This window comes from Ambystoma mexicanum, chromosome 2q (assembly GCF_040938575.1).
Source record: "Ambystoma mexicanum isolate Mex_15411 chromosome 2q, UKY_AmexF1_1, whole genome shotgun sequence".
Lineage (NCBI taxonomy): Eukaryota > Metazoa > Chordata > Amphibia > Caudata > Ambystomatidae > Ambystoma > Ambystoma mexicanum.
This window is the reverse complement of record NC_090924.1, coordinates 674230999-674249886: the sequence shown is the minus strand read 5'-3', so window position 1 is coordinate 674249886 and position 18888 is coordinate 674230999. Positions and strand designations below refer to the sequence as shown.

Genomic DNA, 18888 nt, shown 5'->3' with positions numbered 1-18888 from the left:
CTAGTGTCCTGGCAGTTGTTCCTGTTGGTTTCCCGCAGACCCACGAATCCTGGAGCTTTGTTGGGAAGGAGGACGTCTGAAGGGGGTCTGCACCACACAGGGAAGAACCCGGCAGCAGCGATAAGAATAAAAGGTGCGCTCCTTAAAAACAGGAGAGACTCAGCAGGTGGCTATCCGGACCACTACAGCAGTGTGCAGCGATTTCGACCACGGCGGAGATCTCTGGCTGAAGATGAGCTGGTTATCCCCACCAGGCTCAAGGGAACAAGACTCCGGACTGGATGATCTCTTAGTCGTCGAAGGGTAGATCGCTCAGGGCTTCACTGGGACGGGGTAGTTGCAGCAGCCGTCGTCCTCCGCTTCTCTTCGGTTCCTTGTAGTTCCAGAGGCGACTCTGACTTCTATCCCAAGAGACCTGCCTTTTATGCGCAAAACCCCCATTCATACAGCCTGGCTGTCAATCACGCAGCAGGGGGGTTGTCCAGCCGGGACAACCACCTCAGCCAATCTTGGCAAAGTGCGACTTGGGTTTCCTAGGATACCCTGTGCAGGGGGTGACTACACCCCTCCCTCACATTCAGCCCACCTAGACACCCAGGCGCTTTGGGGAGGGCTTCTCTGCAGAAGCCCGCCAAAAGAGGGTGAACAAAGACGGCAAACCTAGTTTGCCGCGCAAAGTAAAACACAAGAAGGACTTTAACAAAAAGAAATGGCGAATAAACCCAACCGGAGCCAAAATAAAGACGATTTGGGCAAGCGGGTTTATGTTCGAGGCTAATATAATAGCCAGGAACAGTACCACGTTTATCTAATATAATTGCGGTAGAAAAGTTAGGGTAGATACCACTGCCACCAGCCAAGTCTAAATGTTAAGAGCGAAACAATGCTCAGGGAGGTACAGACAGAAAAGGGGTACAGATTAGCCCTTTCAAGTACTCCGTGTAAGATGGGGTGTACTGGGTCTGTGGTAAAAATGAGCGAAATGGAGTCGGAGGGAAGTCTTAAAGACAACCCTGGGTTACTACACTGAGGGTACGGTGTAACCCATACAAGAACAGGGGCACCTGGATTGGTGTGCTCCAGTGCCCAAGATCACACAATGAGTAAAAACACATAGGCCAAAACACATGTAAGAGTGGAAAAAGGATGTACTCTTACCTGGTGGACAAAATAAACTCCAGAAATCCAGCAAAGCTGCTGGGGGATTCACTAGGTGGGGGAAGTTAGCCCTAGAAGGAGAATTCTCCCCAACACTGCCCCCCACTGGCGACTCGTGGACCCGTAGGGGTCTGTCAAGACTTTTTACCCTCTGAGGCGGAGGACGAAGACTGGAAAAATCCCTTGCCCCCCCTTTTTGATGCTTGTGCTGACTAGGGATTGGCGAGCGTTCTGGCTGCCTAGACCTCCGTTCCTGGAAGCCGCGGAAGCCTCCAGATGAGCAAACCTTATCCGAGCGTTGCTGAGACTGGGAGTACGCTTTGGGCTTGGTCTTTGTCAGAATGGATAAAGACTTGGCTGTCTGAAAGCTATTCTTCTTCTTGTCCAGCTCCTAGTCTGTGCTGGAGTGAAAGAGGTCACTGCCCTCGAAGGGTAGGTCTAAAATAAGTTCCTGGACATCCGGGTTGAACTTGGTTGCCCGCAGCCAGGCCATGCTTCTCATGTCCGTTGCAATACAGATGGCACATCCAGAGGTATCAATGTGTGCTAGAGTGGACTCCATGATATCCTGTGCCACAAGCTTGGCTTCGGCTAGCCTGCCTTAAAACGTGATTGGCTGTGGGCGGGAACTTCCGGGAGGAAGTCGGCAATTTCCCGCCATAACCTCTGGTTAGCGACTGCCAGCATGGCGTCTGGGTTGGCCTGTCGCAGGTGCAAGGAAGCATTGGAGTACAGCTTCTTACCGTATGCCTCCAAGGTTTTCTCCTCCTTGCCTTACAGGACCGTAGATGACGAGGACGACTGAGGCTTGGAGTACAGTGATGCTGCAGCGATCACGAAGAGTGTGGCAGAGGGTGGGAGGAGAGCAACTGTGTATCCCCCTCCATCTGCCTGTACTTGGCGTCTAGGCGGTGGTTGACTGGCTGGACAGAATTGGGTTTGAGCCACCCCTTTTTGGCGAGGGATACCACGTCGGTCTGCAGTAGAATCCCTGTTCTGGCAGAAGGGTGCCTTGTGGGGACTTCAGCGAGGACGCCCTCTGCCGTTTGTTCAACCTGGGGACGGGGGAGGCCCAGGTATTCCACCAGGCCCGCTAGACATTCGTGTAAGGCCCTGGCTGATGGTGTGTCAGGATCATCATCCTCCTCATCAGTATCCGTGGGATCAGGGGAGGAGGTGTATCCGAAGGCTGGGGCACAGGGAGCACCGCCGGATGCTGAGGAGGAGGCTGGTATGGAACCGCCTGCAGAGTAGGTTGAGGAGCTGGAGGAGGTGGCTGCACCGGGGCCAGAGGTGTCGGCGGAGGCATCTGTGCTGCAGCTAGCATAGCATGAAGGATTTCCCTGACTGCGTCCTTGATGATGGCCCCCATATCTGGAGACTTCATGAGGCCGAGGAACCTCTCAAAGATCCAGTCCTTGCTGGCCAAAGAGGAGGAGGAGGAGGAGGGGGAGGGCACTGAAAGGGTTACTAGAGGCAACTGAGGCTGCTGCCGATCCTGTACATACGGACGCAAGGGAAAACAGCCTTGCGCATAAGAAGGGTAGGCCGTAGGCCATGTACCTGGTTGATGCCAGTCCCACCTCGATACTCGTTCTTTGCCGAAGTCCTGCATAGGCGTAGAATGGGTGTCCTTATCCGGCACGTCGGCCATTTTGTTGAGCTGCCTACCACGTGGCTGCGACGTGTTGCTTGGCTCACTGGGGCCGGCCTCTGCCAAGTCTCTTATGTGTGAGGCGCGCAACTTGCCCCCCGCCTCGGTCAACGTGCCCGGTAGGTTTACCAACCTCGACCCGGGGGTCGTTAGAGCTCTGTTCAGGCGCCCCCTCGGATGTACTGCTGGTATAAGGACTTAGCCCCTTGGCGTGAGCCCGGTAGCAGAACCTAGCGGCCCCTCGATCGTGGTACCAGGAAGATCCACAGACCCCTCAGCCCGAAGGCCGGTAGCTGTGGCAGCCTCTTTGCGTGTGTTGTGTAAGGACTTGATCGGTCCCTCCCGCGCAGGAGAGTCCCTGGGGAAGGAGTCTCCCTTGAGGGGTGCAAATGAAAATATAGGCCCTGTCTCAGGCCTGGATCAATGTTTCACGAAGTTCTTGAGATCCTCAGGAGACTGGAAGAGCTCCCTCCACCTGGCTAGTCTGTTCTTCTGTGCTTTCGAGGACAGTGAGCTGCACACCGAACAGCGTTGCCAGCCGTGGCTGGCGTTGGGGAGAATTCTCTGTAAGGCTAATTTCCCAAACCTAGTGAGTCCCCCAGCAGCTTTGCTGGATTTTTGGGGTTTATTTTTTTCTCTCCTGCTAAGAGTGAGATTCTTTTGCTCCCACGCTTAGGCATGATTTGAGGTGTTCCTTTAACTTTCCATGTGTTTTATGGGCTATGGGGTCTTTTACTCCATAGGGTCTCATGTGTTTTTTTGATGTGGGTTACACAGCACCCTCCGTGCCGTAACCCAGGGGTGTCGTAGTGACCCCCCAACATAGACTCCATACCCTGGGACTGACTACTGTCTCCCAGGGCATGTAAAGTCACCATTGGCATTACTAGTCCCAAATTATGAACAGAAACCAGTACAAACCATCATATTGTGGACGTACTGGTCGGGGCAATTCGATTGCCCCGGGGTCTGTTGTTCGAAGGGGCACGTCTCCGTCCCCTCTGATTGAGTTTTGGCTGGTGGCAGTGGATACTACTTTTTATATCCGACCGCGAATATATCTCTATGGGATTGTCCCATTGTTTGAGGCTACCAACTTTAATTATTTAATTCTTATAGCCTCGATCATACCGCCGGTTTATTTATTTAATATTAATTCACCGGTTGGTGTTTTTTGCCAGAACTCGATTCTAAAATGGCGTTTGTGTTCTCTTCTGTGACTCCAACCCAAGTCGAGCCCTTTGTTCCACTTTTTGGCGGGCTTCTCCACAGAAGCCTCCAAAAGTGGTGCCACTCTGTCTGGCTACCACAGCGGGTATGGGAGGGGGTTTTAGGCACCCTGGACTGAGTTACCTTGGTAACTCAAGTCACACTCTTGTGTGATTGGCCGAAGTGGTGAGCCGGCCGGCTCACCACTTAGCATGTTGGATTGACAGCTAGGCTGAGTGAATGGGGGTGTGCTGCATAAAAGCAGGGCTTTGGGGACTTGAACTTCAGAAGTCGCCACAGGACCTAAGAATCTGAGGAGGGAGAAGCTGAGCCGACCTGCAACGACGATACCACCGGTGGAGCCCTGCTGAACAGTCTCACCACTTTTCCCGACGACAGAGGAGATCTCCAGTCTGGAGAGTCTTCTTCCTTTGACTGGTGGGGCTAACCAGTTTTGCCTTCTTTTCACCTTCCTGGAGCATCTTGTGGCCGCCTTGCCTGTGCCAAGCAACCCGGCAACCAGAATACCGCGGTTTACCATTCCCACGAAGAGAAGGGGTAGTGCCTTTTTAACCGGAGAACTCTGCGGCTGGTTTCTTCCCTGGCAGTGCACCGACCTTCATCTTTCCTCCACGGCAAGACCTCTTCTTCCTCTGGACGAAACACCGACCTGCACCTGCTGCCAGGAACAACTGCCCCCGCTGGAGCTTCCTTCACACTTAAGGTACTGTGTCCCGCCTGGCTTCCCTTGCGACAGATCGTTCGGGGTGACAGTAAAGCCTCGACTTTCTAACCTGGGCTGGCCTGGGGCAACCTAGCTAACGTTTCCTGACTTTAATTTCATCCTTTTTGTGCGAACTATCTACAAAGACTCTTTGGGCATAATCCCCTGGTGAACCTGGACCCCTTCTGCTTGCTCTCTCCAAGAGTGGGCCTTGCAACTGACTTCCTTGCTCTCCAGTAGAACTCTGCCTATCCTGCCTTACTGTGGTTCTTTGAAAAAGTATCGACTTGTAGGCTTCTTTAACTCTGACTTTTTCCCCTCCCTTTCTTTACAACTTATTAGAGTGCCATCTTATGTTAAGCGCTCACCTCTGTCTGAAAATAAGTGGTGTTTCTCACTAAGTCTTGTATAATAAGTGAATAGGGTTGTGTATATATATATATATAATAGTGACTGTGTGTTGAATTTACTTACCTCGTTTTTGCTAGTGTAAATCACAAGTGTTTTTACATAAATAATGATATACTTTTACACCAAAGCTCTGGTCAGTGTTTGTGCTACTGTGTCTCTGTACCTATTGTGTATACTCTGCCTACTGCCTAACTCTTCTTGAGGGAAGTCTGACTGCTCAGCCACAGCTACCAAGTGAATCTGTGTGGTACAGACTGCTACCAAGTGGGTTTACTGCCAAACACCTGTAGTCTTAAATCTCTTGCAGTGGTCCCTAAGGGAACTGCACAGGTTTCTGCCTAACAGCTGGGCAAAGGCAACCTAGGCAGAGGGGATGGGGGTCTGAAGTTGGGAAGAGCCCGTTACAGGATGGGCACCTGCTGAACCCTGTCGAAGTCGACATGAGCCAGGGAGGAGCTGTGGCATCTGAGGACCCACTACCTATTGAAAGAAAAAGGCAAAAGAAGAAATAGTGGAAGAATCTGCGTGTGGAATTACATGGCGGAAGCCAAAACCAGGAGCGCTGGTGAATTCGGCCCGTTCCTGTTGACGCGGAAAAGGGGACTGAGGGGTGGCGCCAGAGAGCAGAGTCAGGGCAGCGCATGATCCCAGGGCTGCGTCTCCGCCCACCTAGATTTGAAGGGGAAGAAGATTTTTCTGGTGAAAAAGGTTCCGTCTCCAGTCCCTCGCGAGGGACGCTCATGCAGTATAGAGGAAAGGGGACGGGACGTACGAGTAAGATGGTTACCCCAGTGCTTATTGCAGAGACACTGTGCAAGAGAGACCAGATGTGCTCCCTGGATCTGAAGGACGCTCCCTTACACGTCCCGGTTTGGCAGCCCCATCAGTCCTTCCTGCTTTTCAGGATCATGGGCTTCCGTTTCCAATACAAGATTCTATCCTTTGGCCTCATTTCAGCCCTGAGGGTCTTTACCAGGCTTATGAATGCAGTGGCAGTCCTTCTCAGGGCCCAGGGTCACCATGTCTACCCATACGTAGACGACTGGCTCGTCAGGGTGAGATCCCCGGAGGCGGTCCAGAATACCTCCTCCGCCTTCATGAACATGCTACACGACTTGGGATTCTCCATCCATCTCAAGAAATCTCCTCTGGAGCCGACGCAATGTCTAACGTTCCTGGGCCTTATGTGGGATACAAGAGTTTTTTTTTTCCCTCGGAGGATAAGATCACGGCCATCAAAAGGGCCCCAAGTATTTTTCTCAGCAGAGACGTCACCGCAGCATGATGGTACCAGCACCTCCTGCGTATCATGGCGGCATGTCTTCCGGCGGTGCCAGACACAAGATTCAAGATGAGATTACAGCTACAGTTCGCAGCCTCATGGAATCAGGAACCTGGGTTCTCAGGCAGATCACGTCCTCATTCCTCCCCTCCTACACCAGGACTGTTATGCAGAATCCTATGCAGTTCCCTTAGGGAGCACTACGGAAGATTAGGACTACAGGTATATGCAATAAATCCCCTTTGGTATCAGTCTGTACCACACAGATTTAGTTGGTAGCTGTGGCTGAGCAGCCAGACTTATCTCAAGAGGGAGATGAGCAGTGTTCAGGGTTTACACAATAGGACTACAATACTATGGAACAAGGAAACACTGACCAAAGTGTTGTATCAAAAATAATATATATTTATTTTACACACTTTTAACTCCACAAACAAATCACTATCATTAAAGCAAGTTAAAACAGTCAAAAGTATATACAACTCCCTAATTAAATTGTAGGCAAGTTTGAGCAAGAGTGAAATGCAGTGTAAACCAAGCAGAAATGGCACTATGACAATTTCTTCAGAGGGAGGGAAAGGTTAAGTTATACAGGGTTAGACTTCTAAACACAACAGCAATACTTCCTAATTGGATTGTGAACAGGTTAGGCAAGGTAGTACTTTAGCATAAGCAATACTTAGGTGAAAAAATGGCACTTCAACAATGTATAAAGGGGAAGGAAAAGGTGGTTATAAGAGTTTAGGTGAACCATCACATTTCTTGATGAAAAGCAATCTAGAGAAGGCAGTTGTAACAGATTTAGCCAGAGTCAATAGGCCTGTGCCAGAGTCAGTAGTACAAGGCAAAGTACCCTGGAATCAAACGGTTCTAGTAGCTGCAGTCAATTCTTTGTTTAACGGTTCAAGAAGGAGGGTGCAGAAAGTCAAAAGACAATGTTAGACCAGAACTTAAGTAAAGGATTTAAAACACCTTTTTACAGTACCCAACGAAACAGGAGGCCTGGCGGAACAATGTACCTTAAAAGTGGATGAGGCTCCTGCGGTGGTGGTAGTTCCTGGCAGTTCTGCAGTTCGGGAGATCCAGCAGAGGAAGAGAGGCTCTCTTTTTGGAGGAAGGTTCGAGTCACTGCACTGCCCAGGGATGAAACCAGCCGCGGTTATGCCAAAACGGAATAAAAGGTACGCTCCTTTAAATCGCGGTCGTAGTGGACGGGTGCCTGGCAATTCGGTCTCCTAGTGCTTGGCACTGGCGATTCTACCAAGGCAGGTCCTGGAAGGCGATTGGCAAACTGGTTGGCCCCACCAGCTCAAGTGAAGAAGGCTCTTGCAGGCGAAGATCTTCTCTTGTCGTTGGTGATAAGTGGTGAGGATCTGCAGCAGGGCTTCCCCAGTGATTCAGTCATTGCAGATGTCTTCGGCTTCTCTCCTCTTCGGGTTTCTTAGGTCCAGTGGCGACGTCTTGTCCTCCAGTCCTCAGATCCCTGCTTTTATGCAGAAAAAAACCCATTCATACAGCCTAGCTGTCACTCAGGCAGTGGGGTGGCTATCCTGGCGGGATAACCCCCCAGCCTATCATGGCAGAGAGCGAATTGGGTTGCCTAGGTAACCCTGTCCAGGGTGCCTACTCCCCCTCCCACACATCCTGTCTACCCCAGACTCAGTTGCGTCAAAAGGAGGGCTTCTGTGCAGAAGCCCGCCAAAAGAACAAACAAAGGATCCCCGACCTGGGCTTGGATTACTGAGCGAGACCCGAAAAAGGAATATTAAAACAGATCTGGCACAAAAAAAACACAGTTAATATTAAAATAAACCAGCGTTATGTTAGAGGCTGTCAGTAAAAGTGGTAGCTTCGAACAATGGGAAAATCCCATAGGAAAATATTTGCCATCGACTATTAATGATAGTAACCACTTCCACCAGCCAGAAACTTTGGAGAGAGGGACTAGACAGTACCCTCTCGAAAATGAACACCAAGGAAAAACTATTAACCCTTTTCAGTACCTCCATAGTAAGATGGTTTGTTCTGGTTTTGTTCAGAACTATTGACTAGTAAAGTCAATGGTAACTTTACATGCCCTGGGGGACAGTAGTCCATCCCAGGGTATGGAGTCTATGTTTAGGGGTCACTATGACACCCTTGTGTTACTGCACTGAGGGTGCTGTGTAACACACATGTAAAAAGATACCTATGAGGGTGAGAAACGCCATAGACCATAAGCACAAAAAATAGCCTAAAACACACAGCAGCAATATGTCTAAGAATGGGAAAAAGAACCTCACTCTTAGCAGGAGAAAGAAATAAACCCTTCAAATCCAGCAAAGCTGCTGGGGGACTCTATAGGTAAGGGAAATTAGCCTTTTTAGAGAATTCCTCCCAACAAGGACCTAGTTTGGTGCACGGATTGCATTTTACAGGATGGGCAGGCCCTTTCCGACGACCAGCACTGCAGGTAACCATCACCACGGATTCATCCCTGGAGGGCTGGGGAGCTACACTGGACAACCACAGCATCCAGAGTCTGGTCCTGTTGGGGAGAATTCTCATATATGGCTAATTTCCCTTACCTTGTGAGTCCCTCAGCAGCTTTGCTGGATTTCTTCCCACTGACTCAATTTTTCTGGGGCTGACTACTGTCCCCCAGAAACAGGTAAAGTTGCCATTTACTTTAAGTAGTCACTTAAACTACAGACCCAGTACACCCCATCTTACATGGAGTAATGGAAAGGGGTAACTTTGACCCCTTTTTGTCTGTACCTCCTGGAGCCTTGTTTTGCTCCCTTAACACTAAGACTTGGATGGTGGCAGTGGTGTCTACCCTAACTTTTCTACCACGATTATAGTATAAACGTCGTACTGTTTTAGGCTATTGTATTGGCCTCGAACATAAACCTGCTTGACCCAACACATTTTATTTTGTCTCCGGTCGGGTTTAGTCGCCATTTCTTTTTGTTAACATCCTTCTTGTGTTTTATTTTCCGCGGCAAACCAGGTTTGCCTTCTTTGTTTGGCGGGCTTCTGCGAAGAAGTCCTCCTTTGGCGTCTAGGTGGGCAGAATGTGAGGGAGGGGTTTAGTCACACCCTGCACAGGGTCCCCTTGGAGACTGAAGTCGCACTTTGTCTTGATTGGCTGAAGTGGTTGTCCGGGCCGGACAACCCCCCTGCTGAGTGATTGACAGCCAGGCTGTGTGAATGGGGGATTTTGGCATAAAAGGCAGGACTCTTGAGCTGGAAGTCAGTCGCCACTGGAACTGCAAAGAACCGAAGAGAAGCGAAGAAGACATCCCGGTGAAGCCCTGCTGCAATCCTGAGCTATCTACCCTTCAACGACAAGAGAAGATCCAGTCAGGAGTCTTCTTCCCTTGAGCCTGGTGGATCAACCAGCTCACCTTCCACAGGCAGAGTATCCTCTTCTTGGTCGAAATCGCTGCACACAGCTATAGTGGTCCGGATAGCCATCTGAGAGCCTCTCCTGTTTTTAAAGGAGCGCACCTTTTATTCACCGTTGCTTTTGCTGTTGCTGGCTTCATCCCTGGGTAGTGCAGATCGCTCCAGACGTCCTCCTTGTCCCCATGACTGAAGCTTCAGGAACCGTGAGGCTGCAGGAACTACCAGGAACTGCCGTGGCACCAGCTCTTCTTCATACGAATAAGGTACTGTGTCCAACTTTGCGGAACTAGGGTCAACCCTTTTACCCTCACAAAAGGCTTGTCCTTATCTTCTTCCCTCTTCTAACTTTTGCTTCCCTTTTGACAATATCTAAGTACTCCTGGCAATCTCAAATCGTGAACTGTTATAACCTTGTGATCCTCGACAACAGGACCCCTGCCCCATTGACACTGGCGCAGGCCTATTGACTTTTATCTACGTTTTAGAAAGTGTCTCTTGATTCTATCTGCCTTGACAAAAGTATTGCCTATGATTTTTATCCCCAACTCTCTTGTGTTAATTCATGTGCTAAGTGTGTTTGACTACGGTAGCATTTCTGTTTGCTTGTACGCTTCTCTTTCGTAAGACCGAACTGTCATTATTGTCAAAAAGTGATCACGTGATAACCCCCGGTAACGTCTTTGTTTCACAACACTGGTCTGTCAAAACCAAAGGTAATTACCTTGAATTGTTCTGCACAAGGGGAATTGGTTGTGTGTAGTGTGGTTTTAATTTAATAGAAGTGAAGTGTTGTGTGAACAGATGGTCTAAAAATAAATGTACTTTTACTTTTTAACCAGAAACCTTGAGTCAGTGTTTGCTTGAGTCACAGTAATTTAGTCCTTTCTGTAATCTCTACTACTGCTCATTTGCTCTTGAGATGAGTCTGGCTGCTCCGCTACTGCTACCACTCTGTGTAGTACAGGCTTGTACCAAAGGTGAAATTGTACTACCACCTGTAGTCTTAATCTTGTGTAGTGGTCCCTAAGGGCACTGCCCAGTATTCTGCCTAACAACCCAGCAGCAGGTGAATGGGTGGTCTGTCCGAGAGGCTGAGCACCCTCGGATAACCACGGTCTCGCGGGCCACCAAGGAGCCGTCAGGATGATGCTGAGGTGACTAGCTTCCTTTATCTTGCGGAGAACCCTGGGGGATCAGTGGTCCACAGGGGTGGTGGTGGTGGTGGTGGGGCATAGATTGTCATGCCTTCCCATTGAATCTGCAAACCGTTGCCCAGGTAGACTGGGCCCCGTCCCTGCCAACGCACGTATCCAATGCACTTCCTGTGCTTCCAGGAGGCACATAGATACACCCGAGGATGGCCCATGTGCTGAAGACCACTTGCAGCACCTTGTCGTTCAATTGCCACTCGGAATTGTCCGCTCCCAGTCTGCTGGATATGTCCGCTTCCAAGTTGGCCTCCCCCGGGAGGTGGACGGCCGTGAGGTAGATGTTGTTTTCCATTGCCCATTCCCACATTCTGACCGCTAGGTTGCACAGCGGAGGGGACCTGGTACCCCCCTGCTTGTTGACATAGTACATGCTGGTGGAGTTGTCGGTCTGAATAAGGACGGTCTTGCCCCCAATGAGCGGAAGGAAAGCTCTGAGGGTTGGCTAGATGGCCCTGAGCTCCAGCCAGTTGATATGCGACTCCTGCCCCTGCCTGGTCCAGACTCTGGACGCTGTGGCTCCCCAGCCCTCGTGGGAGGAATCCGTAGTGATGGTGACCTGTGGGGGAGCTGCCAGAAGGGATGGCCCATCCGCAGGTTGCAGTCCCTGGACCACCATGTGAGGTCCGTGTGGAGAAAAGGTGGTATGCTGACCAGCTCCGCTTGGGGGCCATTCTCCCGATTACATGATGCTGCGAAGTGCAGCTGTAATCTCTTCATTCTGAGTCTTGTGTATGTGTGTGGGGCATGGCCAGAAGGACCGCTGCCATGATACCCAGTCAGTGTTGGTACCACCAAGCCGGGGTCACTGCCCTGGTAAGGATGTGCGCCAGGGCCCACTTGATGGCCGTAATCTTGTCCTCCGAGGGAAGTACCTTCTCGGAGCACGTGTCCCAGATGAGGCCCAGGAAAGGGGAGGCTCTGCGTCGGCTGCAACTGAGACTACTTGAGTTGATGTTAAACCCCAGGTTTTTCATAAGCGCAGAGGAAGTTCTGATAAATCCCTCCGGGGATCTCGCCCTGACGAGCCAGTCGTCCAGGTTCAGGGAGACATGGTGGCCCTGGGCCCTAAGGGGGACTACCACTGCATTGATGAGTTTGATGAACCCTCTGGGGCCAACACACTTGAGTTGAGGCCAAAGGGTAGCACCTTCTACTGGAAATGACAGCCCATGATCCTGAAGCTTAGGAATGAGCGATGTGGCTGCCAAATCGGGGTATCTAAGTAGGCATCCTTCAGATCCAGAGTGCATAGCCAGTCTTCCCGTTTAGTGTGTCTGCAATGAGCGCTGGCGTAACCATCTAGCATTTCTGAAGAGGTAGGGAGAGGTTGAGGGTGGATAGGTCCAACACAACTCTCGGGCCAGCCTGGTTCTTGTTTTGTATGGCGAAAATCCTGCCACCCACTGAAGACACGTGGGACCCTAAGGGACGTGCCATGCCTTTTTTCCTTCTGAAGCTGCAGCTGAGGAGGGGGACTGGAAGAAGCCCTTGCTCTTCCCCCCCCTAACACCCCTCTTTTAGTTGCTTGCGTTCGGGTTGTCTAGACCTCTATTCTTGGAATCCCCAGAACACGCAGAATGCCCGCCCCTTGTCAGAGCATTGATGCGACTGGTTGTACGCCTTGGGCGTGGCCTTCGTCAGGATAAATAAAGATTTCTCAGTTTGCAATCTGTTCTTCTTTTTATCGAATTCCTAGTTAGTGGTAGAGTGAAAAAGGTCACTACCCTCGAACAGAAGGTCTAATATGCGATACTGGACGTCTGGGTTAAACTTAGTAGCTCAAAGCTAGGCCGTCCTCATGTCCATGGCGATGCAGATGGCTCGGCCAGAGGTATCGATGTGGGTCAACGGGGACTCCATGTGTCCTGCGCTACCAACCTGGCTTCTCCTAGACCCGCTTTGAAGTGTGCCTGGCTCTGCACTAGAATTTCTGGAAGGAAGTCTATTTCCTGCCAAAGCCTCTGGTTAGCGGCTGCTAGCATGGCATCCGCGTTGTATTGACGCCGGTGCAGGGAGGTGTTGGAGTACAGCTTCTTCCCATACGCCTTCAAGATCATCTCCTCCTTGACTAACAGCGCTGAGGACGAGGAGGCAGCATGCGACTGGGGCTCAGAGTGACGCTGCAGCGATCTCTGAGTGCGGTTGCGGGTGCGCCAACAACAAGAGTTTATCCCCTCCATCTGTCTATGCTTGGCATCGAGGAGCCGATTGACAGGTTAGGCTGAGTGTGGCTTGAGCCACCCCTTCTTAGCCAGTGCCACAATGTCCTTCTGCATCAGGATACCCGCTTTGGAAGGGGGTCTTTGGGTGAGGAATTCTACCAAATCCCCTCCTCGGACTGCTCTACCTGTGGTTGAGTAAGGCCCATATATTCTCCCAAACCTGTAAACCTGTCGTGGAAGGCCTTTGCAGACGACTGCTTATCAGGGTCCTCCTCCTCGTCTGTGTCCACCAGAGTGTCAGACTGGTCTGGAGCAGGTGGAGGGGTGCTGGGTGCAGTGGGCTACGCCATGGAACCGGAGGCTGGGGCAGGATCTCTATTTGACAAACTTAAAGTTCTCTAGAGGCAACCCATCAATGGGCTCCCTCCACCTTGCTAGCCTCTTCAGGGCACGTGGAGTTTGAGAGTTGTACAACCTTCCCAGCCGTGGTCAGGGCCAAGGCAGCGGAGGCAAAGAGCGTGGGGGTCAGACGTAGGAAAGAGCCCTTCGCAGGTTGGACACCTGTAGAAGCCCGCTGAAGTTGACATGTGCCGGGGAGGAGTGTGGCATCGGAGGACCAAGTACCTGGATGACCTATAAAGACAAAAAGCTATAAGAAGAATCCATGGAAGAGCGTGTGGAATTACATGGCCGGGCCAAACCCAGAAGCGCTGGTGAAATCGATCTGTTCCCATTGACGCGGAAATGGGGACTGAGTGGTGCCGCCGGTGGGTGGAGTCAGGGTATCGCATGCTCCCAGGGCCACACACCCACATGCCTCTAAATTTAAAGGTGAAGGTTTTTCTGGTGAAAAAGGTTCCATCTCCCGTCCCTAGGAAGGGAGCCCATGCAGTATGGCGGAAAGTACAAAGTGAGTGAAAACCCAGCGGAGTGCAGCAGAATGCTGTGCTACACTTGCAAAAGTCAGGCTAGGCTTGTCAGACAACAGCAAAAAGTTGCGTGGTTCACAACTAGAAGGAAAATTACACATAAATGGAAATCTTTGCTAACAGCAGCCTCCTTGTATTCTAAACCATTGTCTTTGTCGTCCTCTGTGGGGTCTGCCTCCAGTTAGTTGTCTGTCCAAAGAGGACAAAGGCCTTGTCATTCGGCAAGCGTTGCTACCACAACTCTGGGTTGCATTTGCAGAAGGTCAACGCCGACACCCTCCTAGCCGTGGCGAACCAGAAGCTGTTGCTTGAGCTTGGGGAGTTTCCTGCCTGTCCTCCCTCTGGAGAGGCAAGCCACCTTTAAGGCCAGCCTGGCGGGCGCCTGGGCATTTGCGCAGGACCTCATGGAGTTTACAGTCTCCCACATTGATGGAGCCAGCAAGGGGCTGTGCCTGGGGGTCGAGATGAGGAAGGCATGAACGCACGCCACTAAAATCTCCTCTGATGTGCAAGAGAGAATCCTGGATCTTCCTTTGAGGGGTCAGATTTTTTTTTCTTTAGTCTACCAATGACAAGTCGACAAATCAGAAACCTATGAACAGAAAGCCAAGTTCTTGGTCATCCTGACTAAACCAGGTTAGAGGTCCTTCCTCAGTCTCAGGGCAGGACCGACTTTAAACCCAGCACTGCAAGGGGTTTCGAGACCTTGGTGCAGAGGCCTGACAGGTCGCCCAGTGACCACAGGAGGTAGCAGCAGATGACTTTGCCCCGCTCGTGCCTCAGCACCAAAAAGCAGTGATGTAACTGTCGGGGAACACAGCTCACCTCTAGGGGGCAGTCTGGCTCTCTTTAAGGAGTGTGGGAAGCATTGTTTCATGAGTCCTTGGATACTTTCTATAGTGTCCACAGGCTTAAGTCTTCCTCTTCGTTTTCCTCTACCCTCCTCTCCTCCTTTGCTTCTGATGGGGTCCTTGGCACTTTTACGGGAGAGCCTATCTCTTCTAGAGATGCAAACAGTGGAGCTGGTTCCTCAGTCAGACAGAGGCTCAGGCTTTTAATTGGGTGTTTTTGCGGTACCCAAGAACAACCAGGCTGGCCTTTGGGTGGTCCTGGACTGGTCATTTCTCTACCTGTCTTTACCGCTCGAACACTTGAAGATAACTCCAGCGCACATAGGAGAGTCGCTATGCGCACGGGACTGGATGTGTTCTCTAGACCTCAAGGATGCATACCTTCATGTCCCCCTTTACCAGCCCCATGGGAAATTTCTGTGATTCACGATTGTCGTACTACTTCCAGTACAGGGTGCTGCCTTTCGGCCTCAATTCGGCTCCTCATGTGTTCACGAAGTTGATGAATTTTGTTTTTGGTCTCATTTGCCTGGCAGGCAGTCACTTATACACATATCTGGACGACTGACTGGTCAGGGCAAGCTCACCCGAGGGAGCAGTGCCCTCCTGCCAACAGCTTGGGGATGTTATTTACCAGCTGGACTTTTCCCCTCAACCGGCAGAGGTAGCAGCTGACTCCCACCCAGGATTTACTGTTCTGTGGAGTGCGCTGCGACACGGCTGTGCAGTGCTGCTTCCCCATGCCAGAGAGGCTCCTTTCCCTCTGCAAGGCAGTAGGGCCCTTTATCGCTAACTCAACCAGCTCGACATGGTGATTGCAGCCCCTTCTGGGATTGATGTCATCTTGCATGCTCACGGCCCAGCTTGCCCGCCTCAAGATTTGGTGCCTTCAGATCCACCTGGCATCCAATTGGGACCAGGAAATGGTGTCACAGTTGTACAGGATCCCAATTCTCCTCCTCCCGGATCTATGCTGGTGGCTGATGGACTGCAATGGGAGTCCCCTTTACCCAGCCGCAGCCCACTCTGGTGGTGAGGACTTCCTCGCTTTCGAGCTGGGGCTTAGGGCTACTCTCCAAGCCTACTCCATTCATGGCGCCTAGTTCAGGGTGGAAGCCCTCCTGCATATCAATCTGCTTGAACTAAGGGTGGTGGACTTGGCCCTCAAGACGTTTCTGCCTCATCAGGTACTCGGCGGTTCTGATCAGAACCCACAACTCCACTACAATGTTTTACCTGAAAAAGCAGGGTAGCACCTGTTCCTCCCCGCCCCCCGAACCCCTTTCCTGTTCAAGGAGGCAGTGGCAATCTGGGAATGGGCCCTTAAGGATGAAATTTGGATATCCTCAGTGGATCTCCCGGGGGCAGCAATGCGGAAGCAGACCAGCTCTGCCACTTGAGGTTCAACACCTACGGTTAAGAGTTACACTAACTCCTTGTTGCCCCTGTTCCAGAGATGGGGTTTTCCGGATCTGGGTTTATTTGCATCGTCTCTGAATTCCAAGTACCCTCTGTTTGTGTCCTGGGCAGGCCAGGGCCAGGGATCTCTGGGGGGACGGTTTCCAGCTCTGCTGGCACGGCTGCAGGTGCTATGGGTTTCCTTCACCATTGCTCCAGCAGACCCTCTGCAAGTTTCAGGCATCTGTGGGCTGCAGCCTCATCCTGATTGCTCTGCAGTGGCCGTCAAGGGTGTGTTTCACAGATCTATTGCACTTGTGCTCCCAGGTACTGATCCATCTTCAGATTCCCAGCAGGGGCTTCCTGACGCAGCAGGGCGGGGCAGTGGAGCTCCCCGACCCCGGTCAGGCAGGCCCTATCGGCCTAGTTCCTGACCAGCTGAGACTGTTGTGCTCAGTTCCCTGAGGGCAACTTTGACATCATTCGGGAGGCCAGAAGCCAGTCTACGAGGGCTCAGTGCAATAGTAAGTGGACAGGATGTTGCCACTGGGCTTGACACAAGGAGCTAGAGACCCCCTTACCTGCACCCTGGACGACATGCCGGCTTTTTCTGCACATCTGGCTTGTTCCTGCGTTCGGGTCGACGCCTGCTGCACCTATCTGGCGGTCATTTTGACCTACAAGAATTCCCCAGTGCACATTTTTCAGACACCAACCTGGTGGTTAAGCCCCACCTTAAGGGGTTGTCCAGGTTCTTCCTCCTGTTTGGGACCTTATTGCGGTTCTTGCTGCCTTGCACCGCAAGCCTTTTGAGCCGAAAGCGTTGGTGTTCATCAGGCTGGTGACACTGAAGACAGTATTGTTGGTGTTGCTCACTTCGGCACGCAGTGTCAGCGAGCTGCAGGCTTTGTCATCATGCAAGCCCTTCACCACAGTTCATAATGACAAGGTCATCTTGCGCACTCATCCTAACTTTTTGATTAAGGTAGTCACTCCATTCCTTTTGAATCGGGAGATCTGCCTGCTGGTGTTTTTCCCGATCCCGCAGTCGGATGCCCAAATGGCTTTGCATTCCTTGGACCTCAAAAGAGTCCTCAAGTTCTACCTCTCTTGGACAAAGTCCTTCAGGTGGTCTGGGGCATTGTTCATTGTGTTTGGGGGCATGTCTCACAGTTCCCAGGCTTCCAAATCTTCTTTCGCCTGTTGTATTGTCCAGGCCATTTCCAAGGCGTATACAGCCATGGACAAACGGGTTCCTGAGGGGATTCCTGCCCATGCAGTCATGCTAAGGCCATGGCTGTTTCATTTCAGAGACATGCTTCTTGGGCCAAACCGTCCACGTTCGGTAACCACTATTCCCTGTATACCAACACCAGGCAAGATGCAGAGTTCGGTCAGGCATTTCTGAAGTACCTATTTGCTTGGTCCTTTCATATGAAGCAGTTTGTGTCAGCTCCACCCTATGGTCTTGTTTGGTGGAATCGCCCACAAGGATGGAGGAAAGGGGAGTGTGTGACAAATGAGTAATAGTTACTCAATGTAGTGACTAGAGAACTCGTAGTCCTTAGTCTCCTTTCCTCCATACTTCCCACCCACTTACCAAGGGCTAAAGTATTCCGTATAGCCAAGTGTTAAAGCGTCAGATGTGTTAAAAAAGGGGGACTGAGGTGAGGCGCCGGCGGAAGGGGCCTAGAGCTTTTGAGGGGGTGGCCATCCTGCGCCCCAAGCGCTATGCTAAATTTAAAGAGGAAGCACATATGTTCGCTGCCAAAGTTCCGATACCGTCCCCATGTTGGAGGATGCCCACAAGGATGGAAGAAGGGGACAAAGGACTAGGAGTACTCTGGTCACTACAGTGAGCAACTTTAATTATTCCGTTGTACAACCGATACTGCTGCTGCTCAACTGCACTTTTAACTAAACCATTTTAATTGTTATGATGAAATATTGCATTAAGTTGAGTGTTCCAGAAGTGTAGAGAAATGGTCAACCCTGACGAACCCATTTAAATATCATGAATGTTTACTATTGAAAATGAAAGTATGAAAATGGACTATTACAAGTTTGAAGACCAGAAATGATTGGTGCTCTATTTTAAATAGTAAAAGAAATGCAAGTAGAAGCTAGCTCCATTTTATTTCTGAATGACTTGAAATGGTTTTGTTTTGCATTGCTATCCATTGTCTAAAAACTTTATATTTATTACAGGAAGTAAAACCGAATTTAACGGAAAGAATTCAAGACTACGATGTGTCTCTTGATAAAGCACTTGATGAACTCATGGATGGTGACATTATAGTGTTCCAGAAGTGCGTATACTTACAAATGGCTTGCTCGGTTTCAGTACAAGTCTAATGTTGCATTTAAGTATTTATTGAATTGTTAAGGTTACCATAAGCTTGCAAATTTAAAAAACATATGACCTGTTAACATAAAGCGTATGGACATCAGTGATCTGCCTAGAACACGTATTCTGGGCACTGCACCCTGCCTTTCTATTTCATCCTGT

The 18888-nt window shown here is 50.8% G+C and overlaps 1 protein-coding gene across 4 annotated transcripts in view; it reads left to right on the top strand.

Annotated features, from left to right (window-relative positions):
- The window catches only part of USP7 (ubiquitin specific peptidase 7), a 2259762-nt gene that overhangs the window by 1644864 nt on the left and 596010 nt on the right, over positions 1-18888 (top strand). For all 4 annotated transcript variants that reach the window (XM_069647850.1, XM_069647849.1, XM_069647847.1 and 1 more), the window contains exon 21: positions 18588-18688. In XM_069647850.1, the coding sequence (XP_069503951.1) occupies positions 18588-18688 (101 nt within the window). The remainder of the gene's footprint in view (positions 1-18587; positions 18689-18888) is intronic.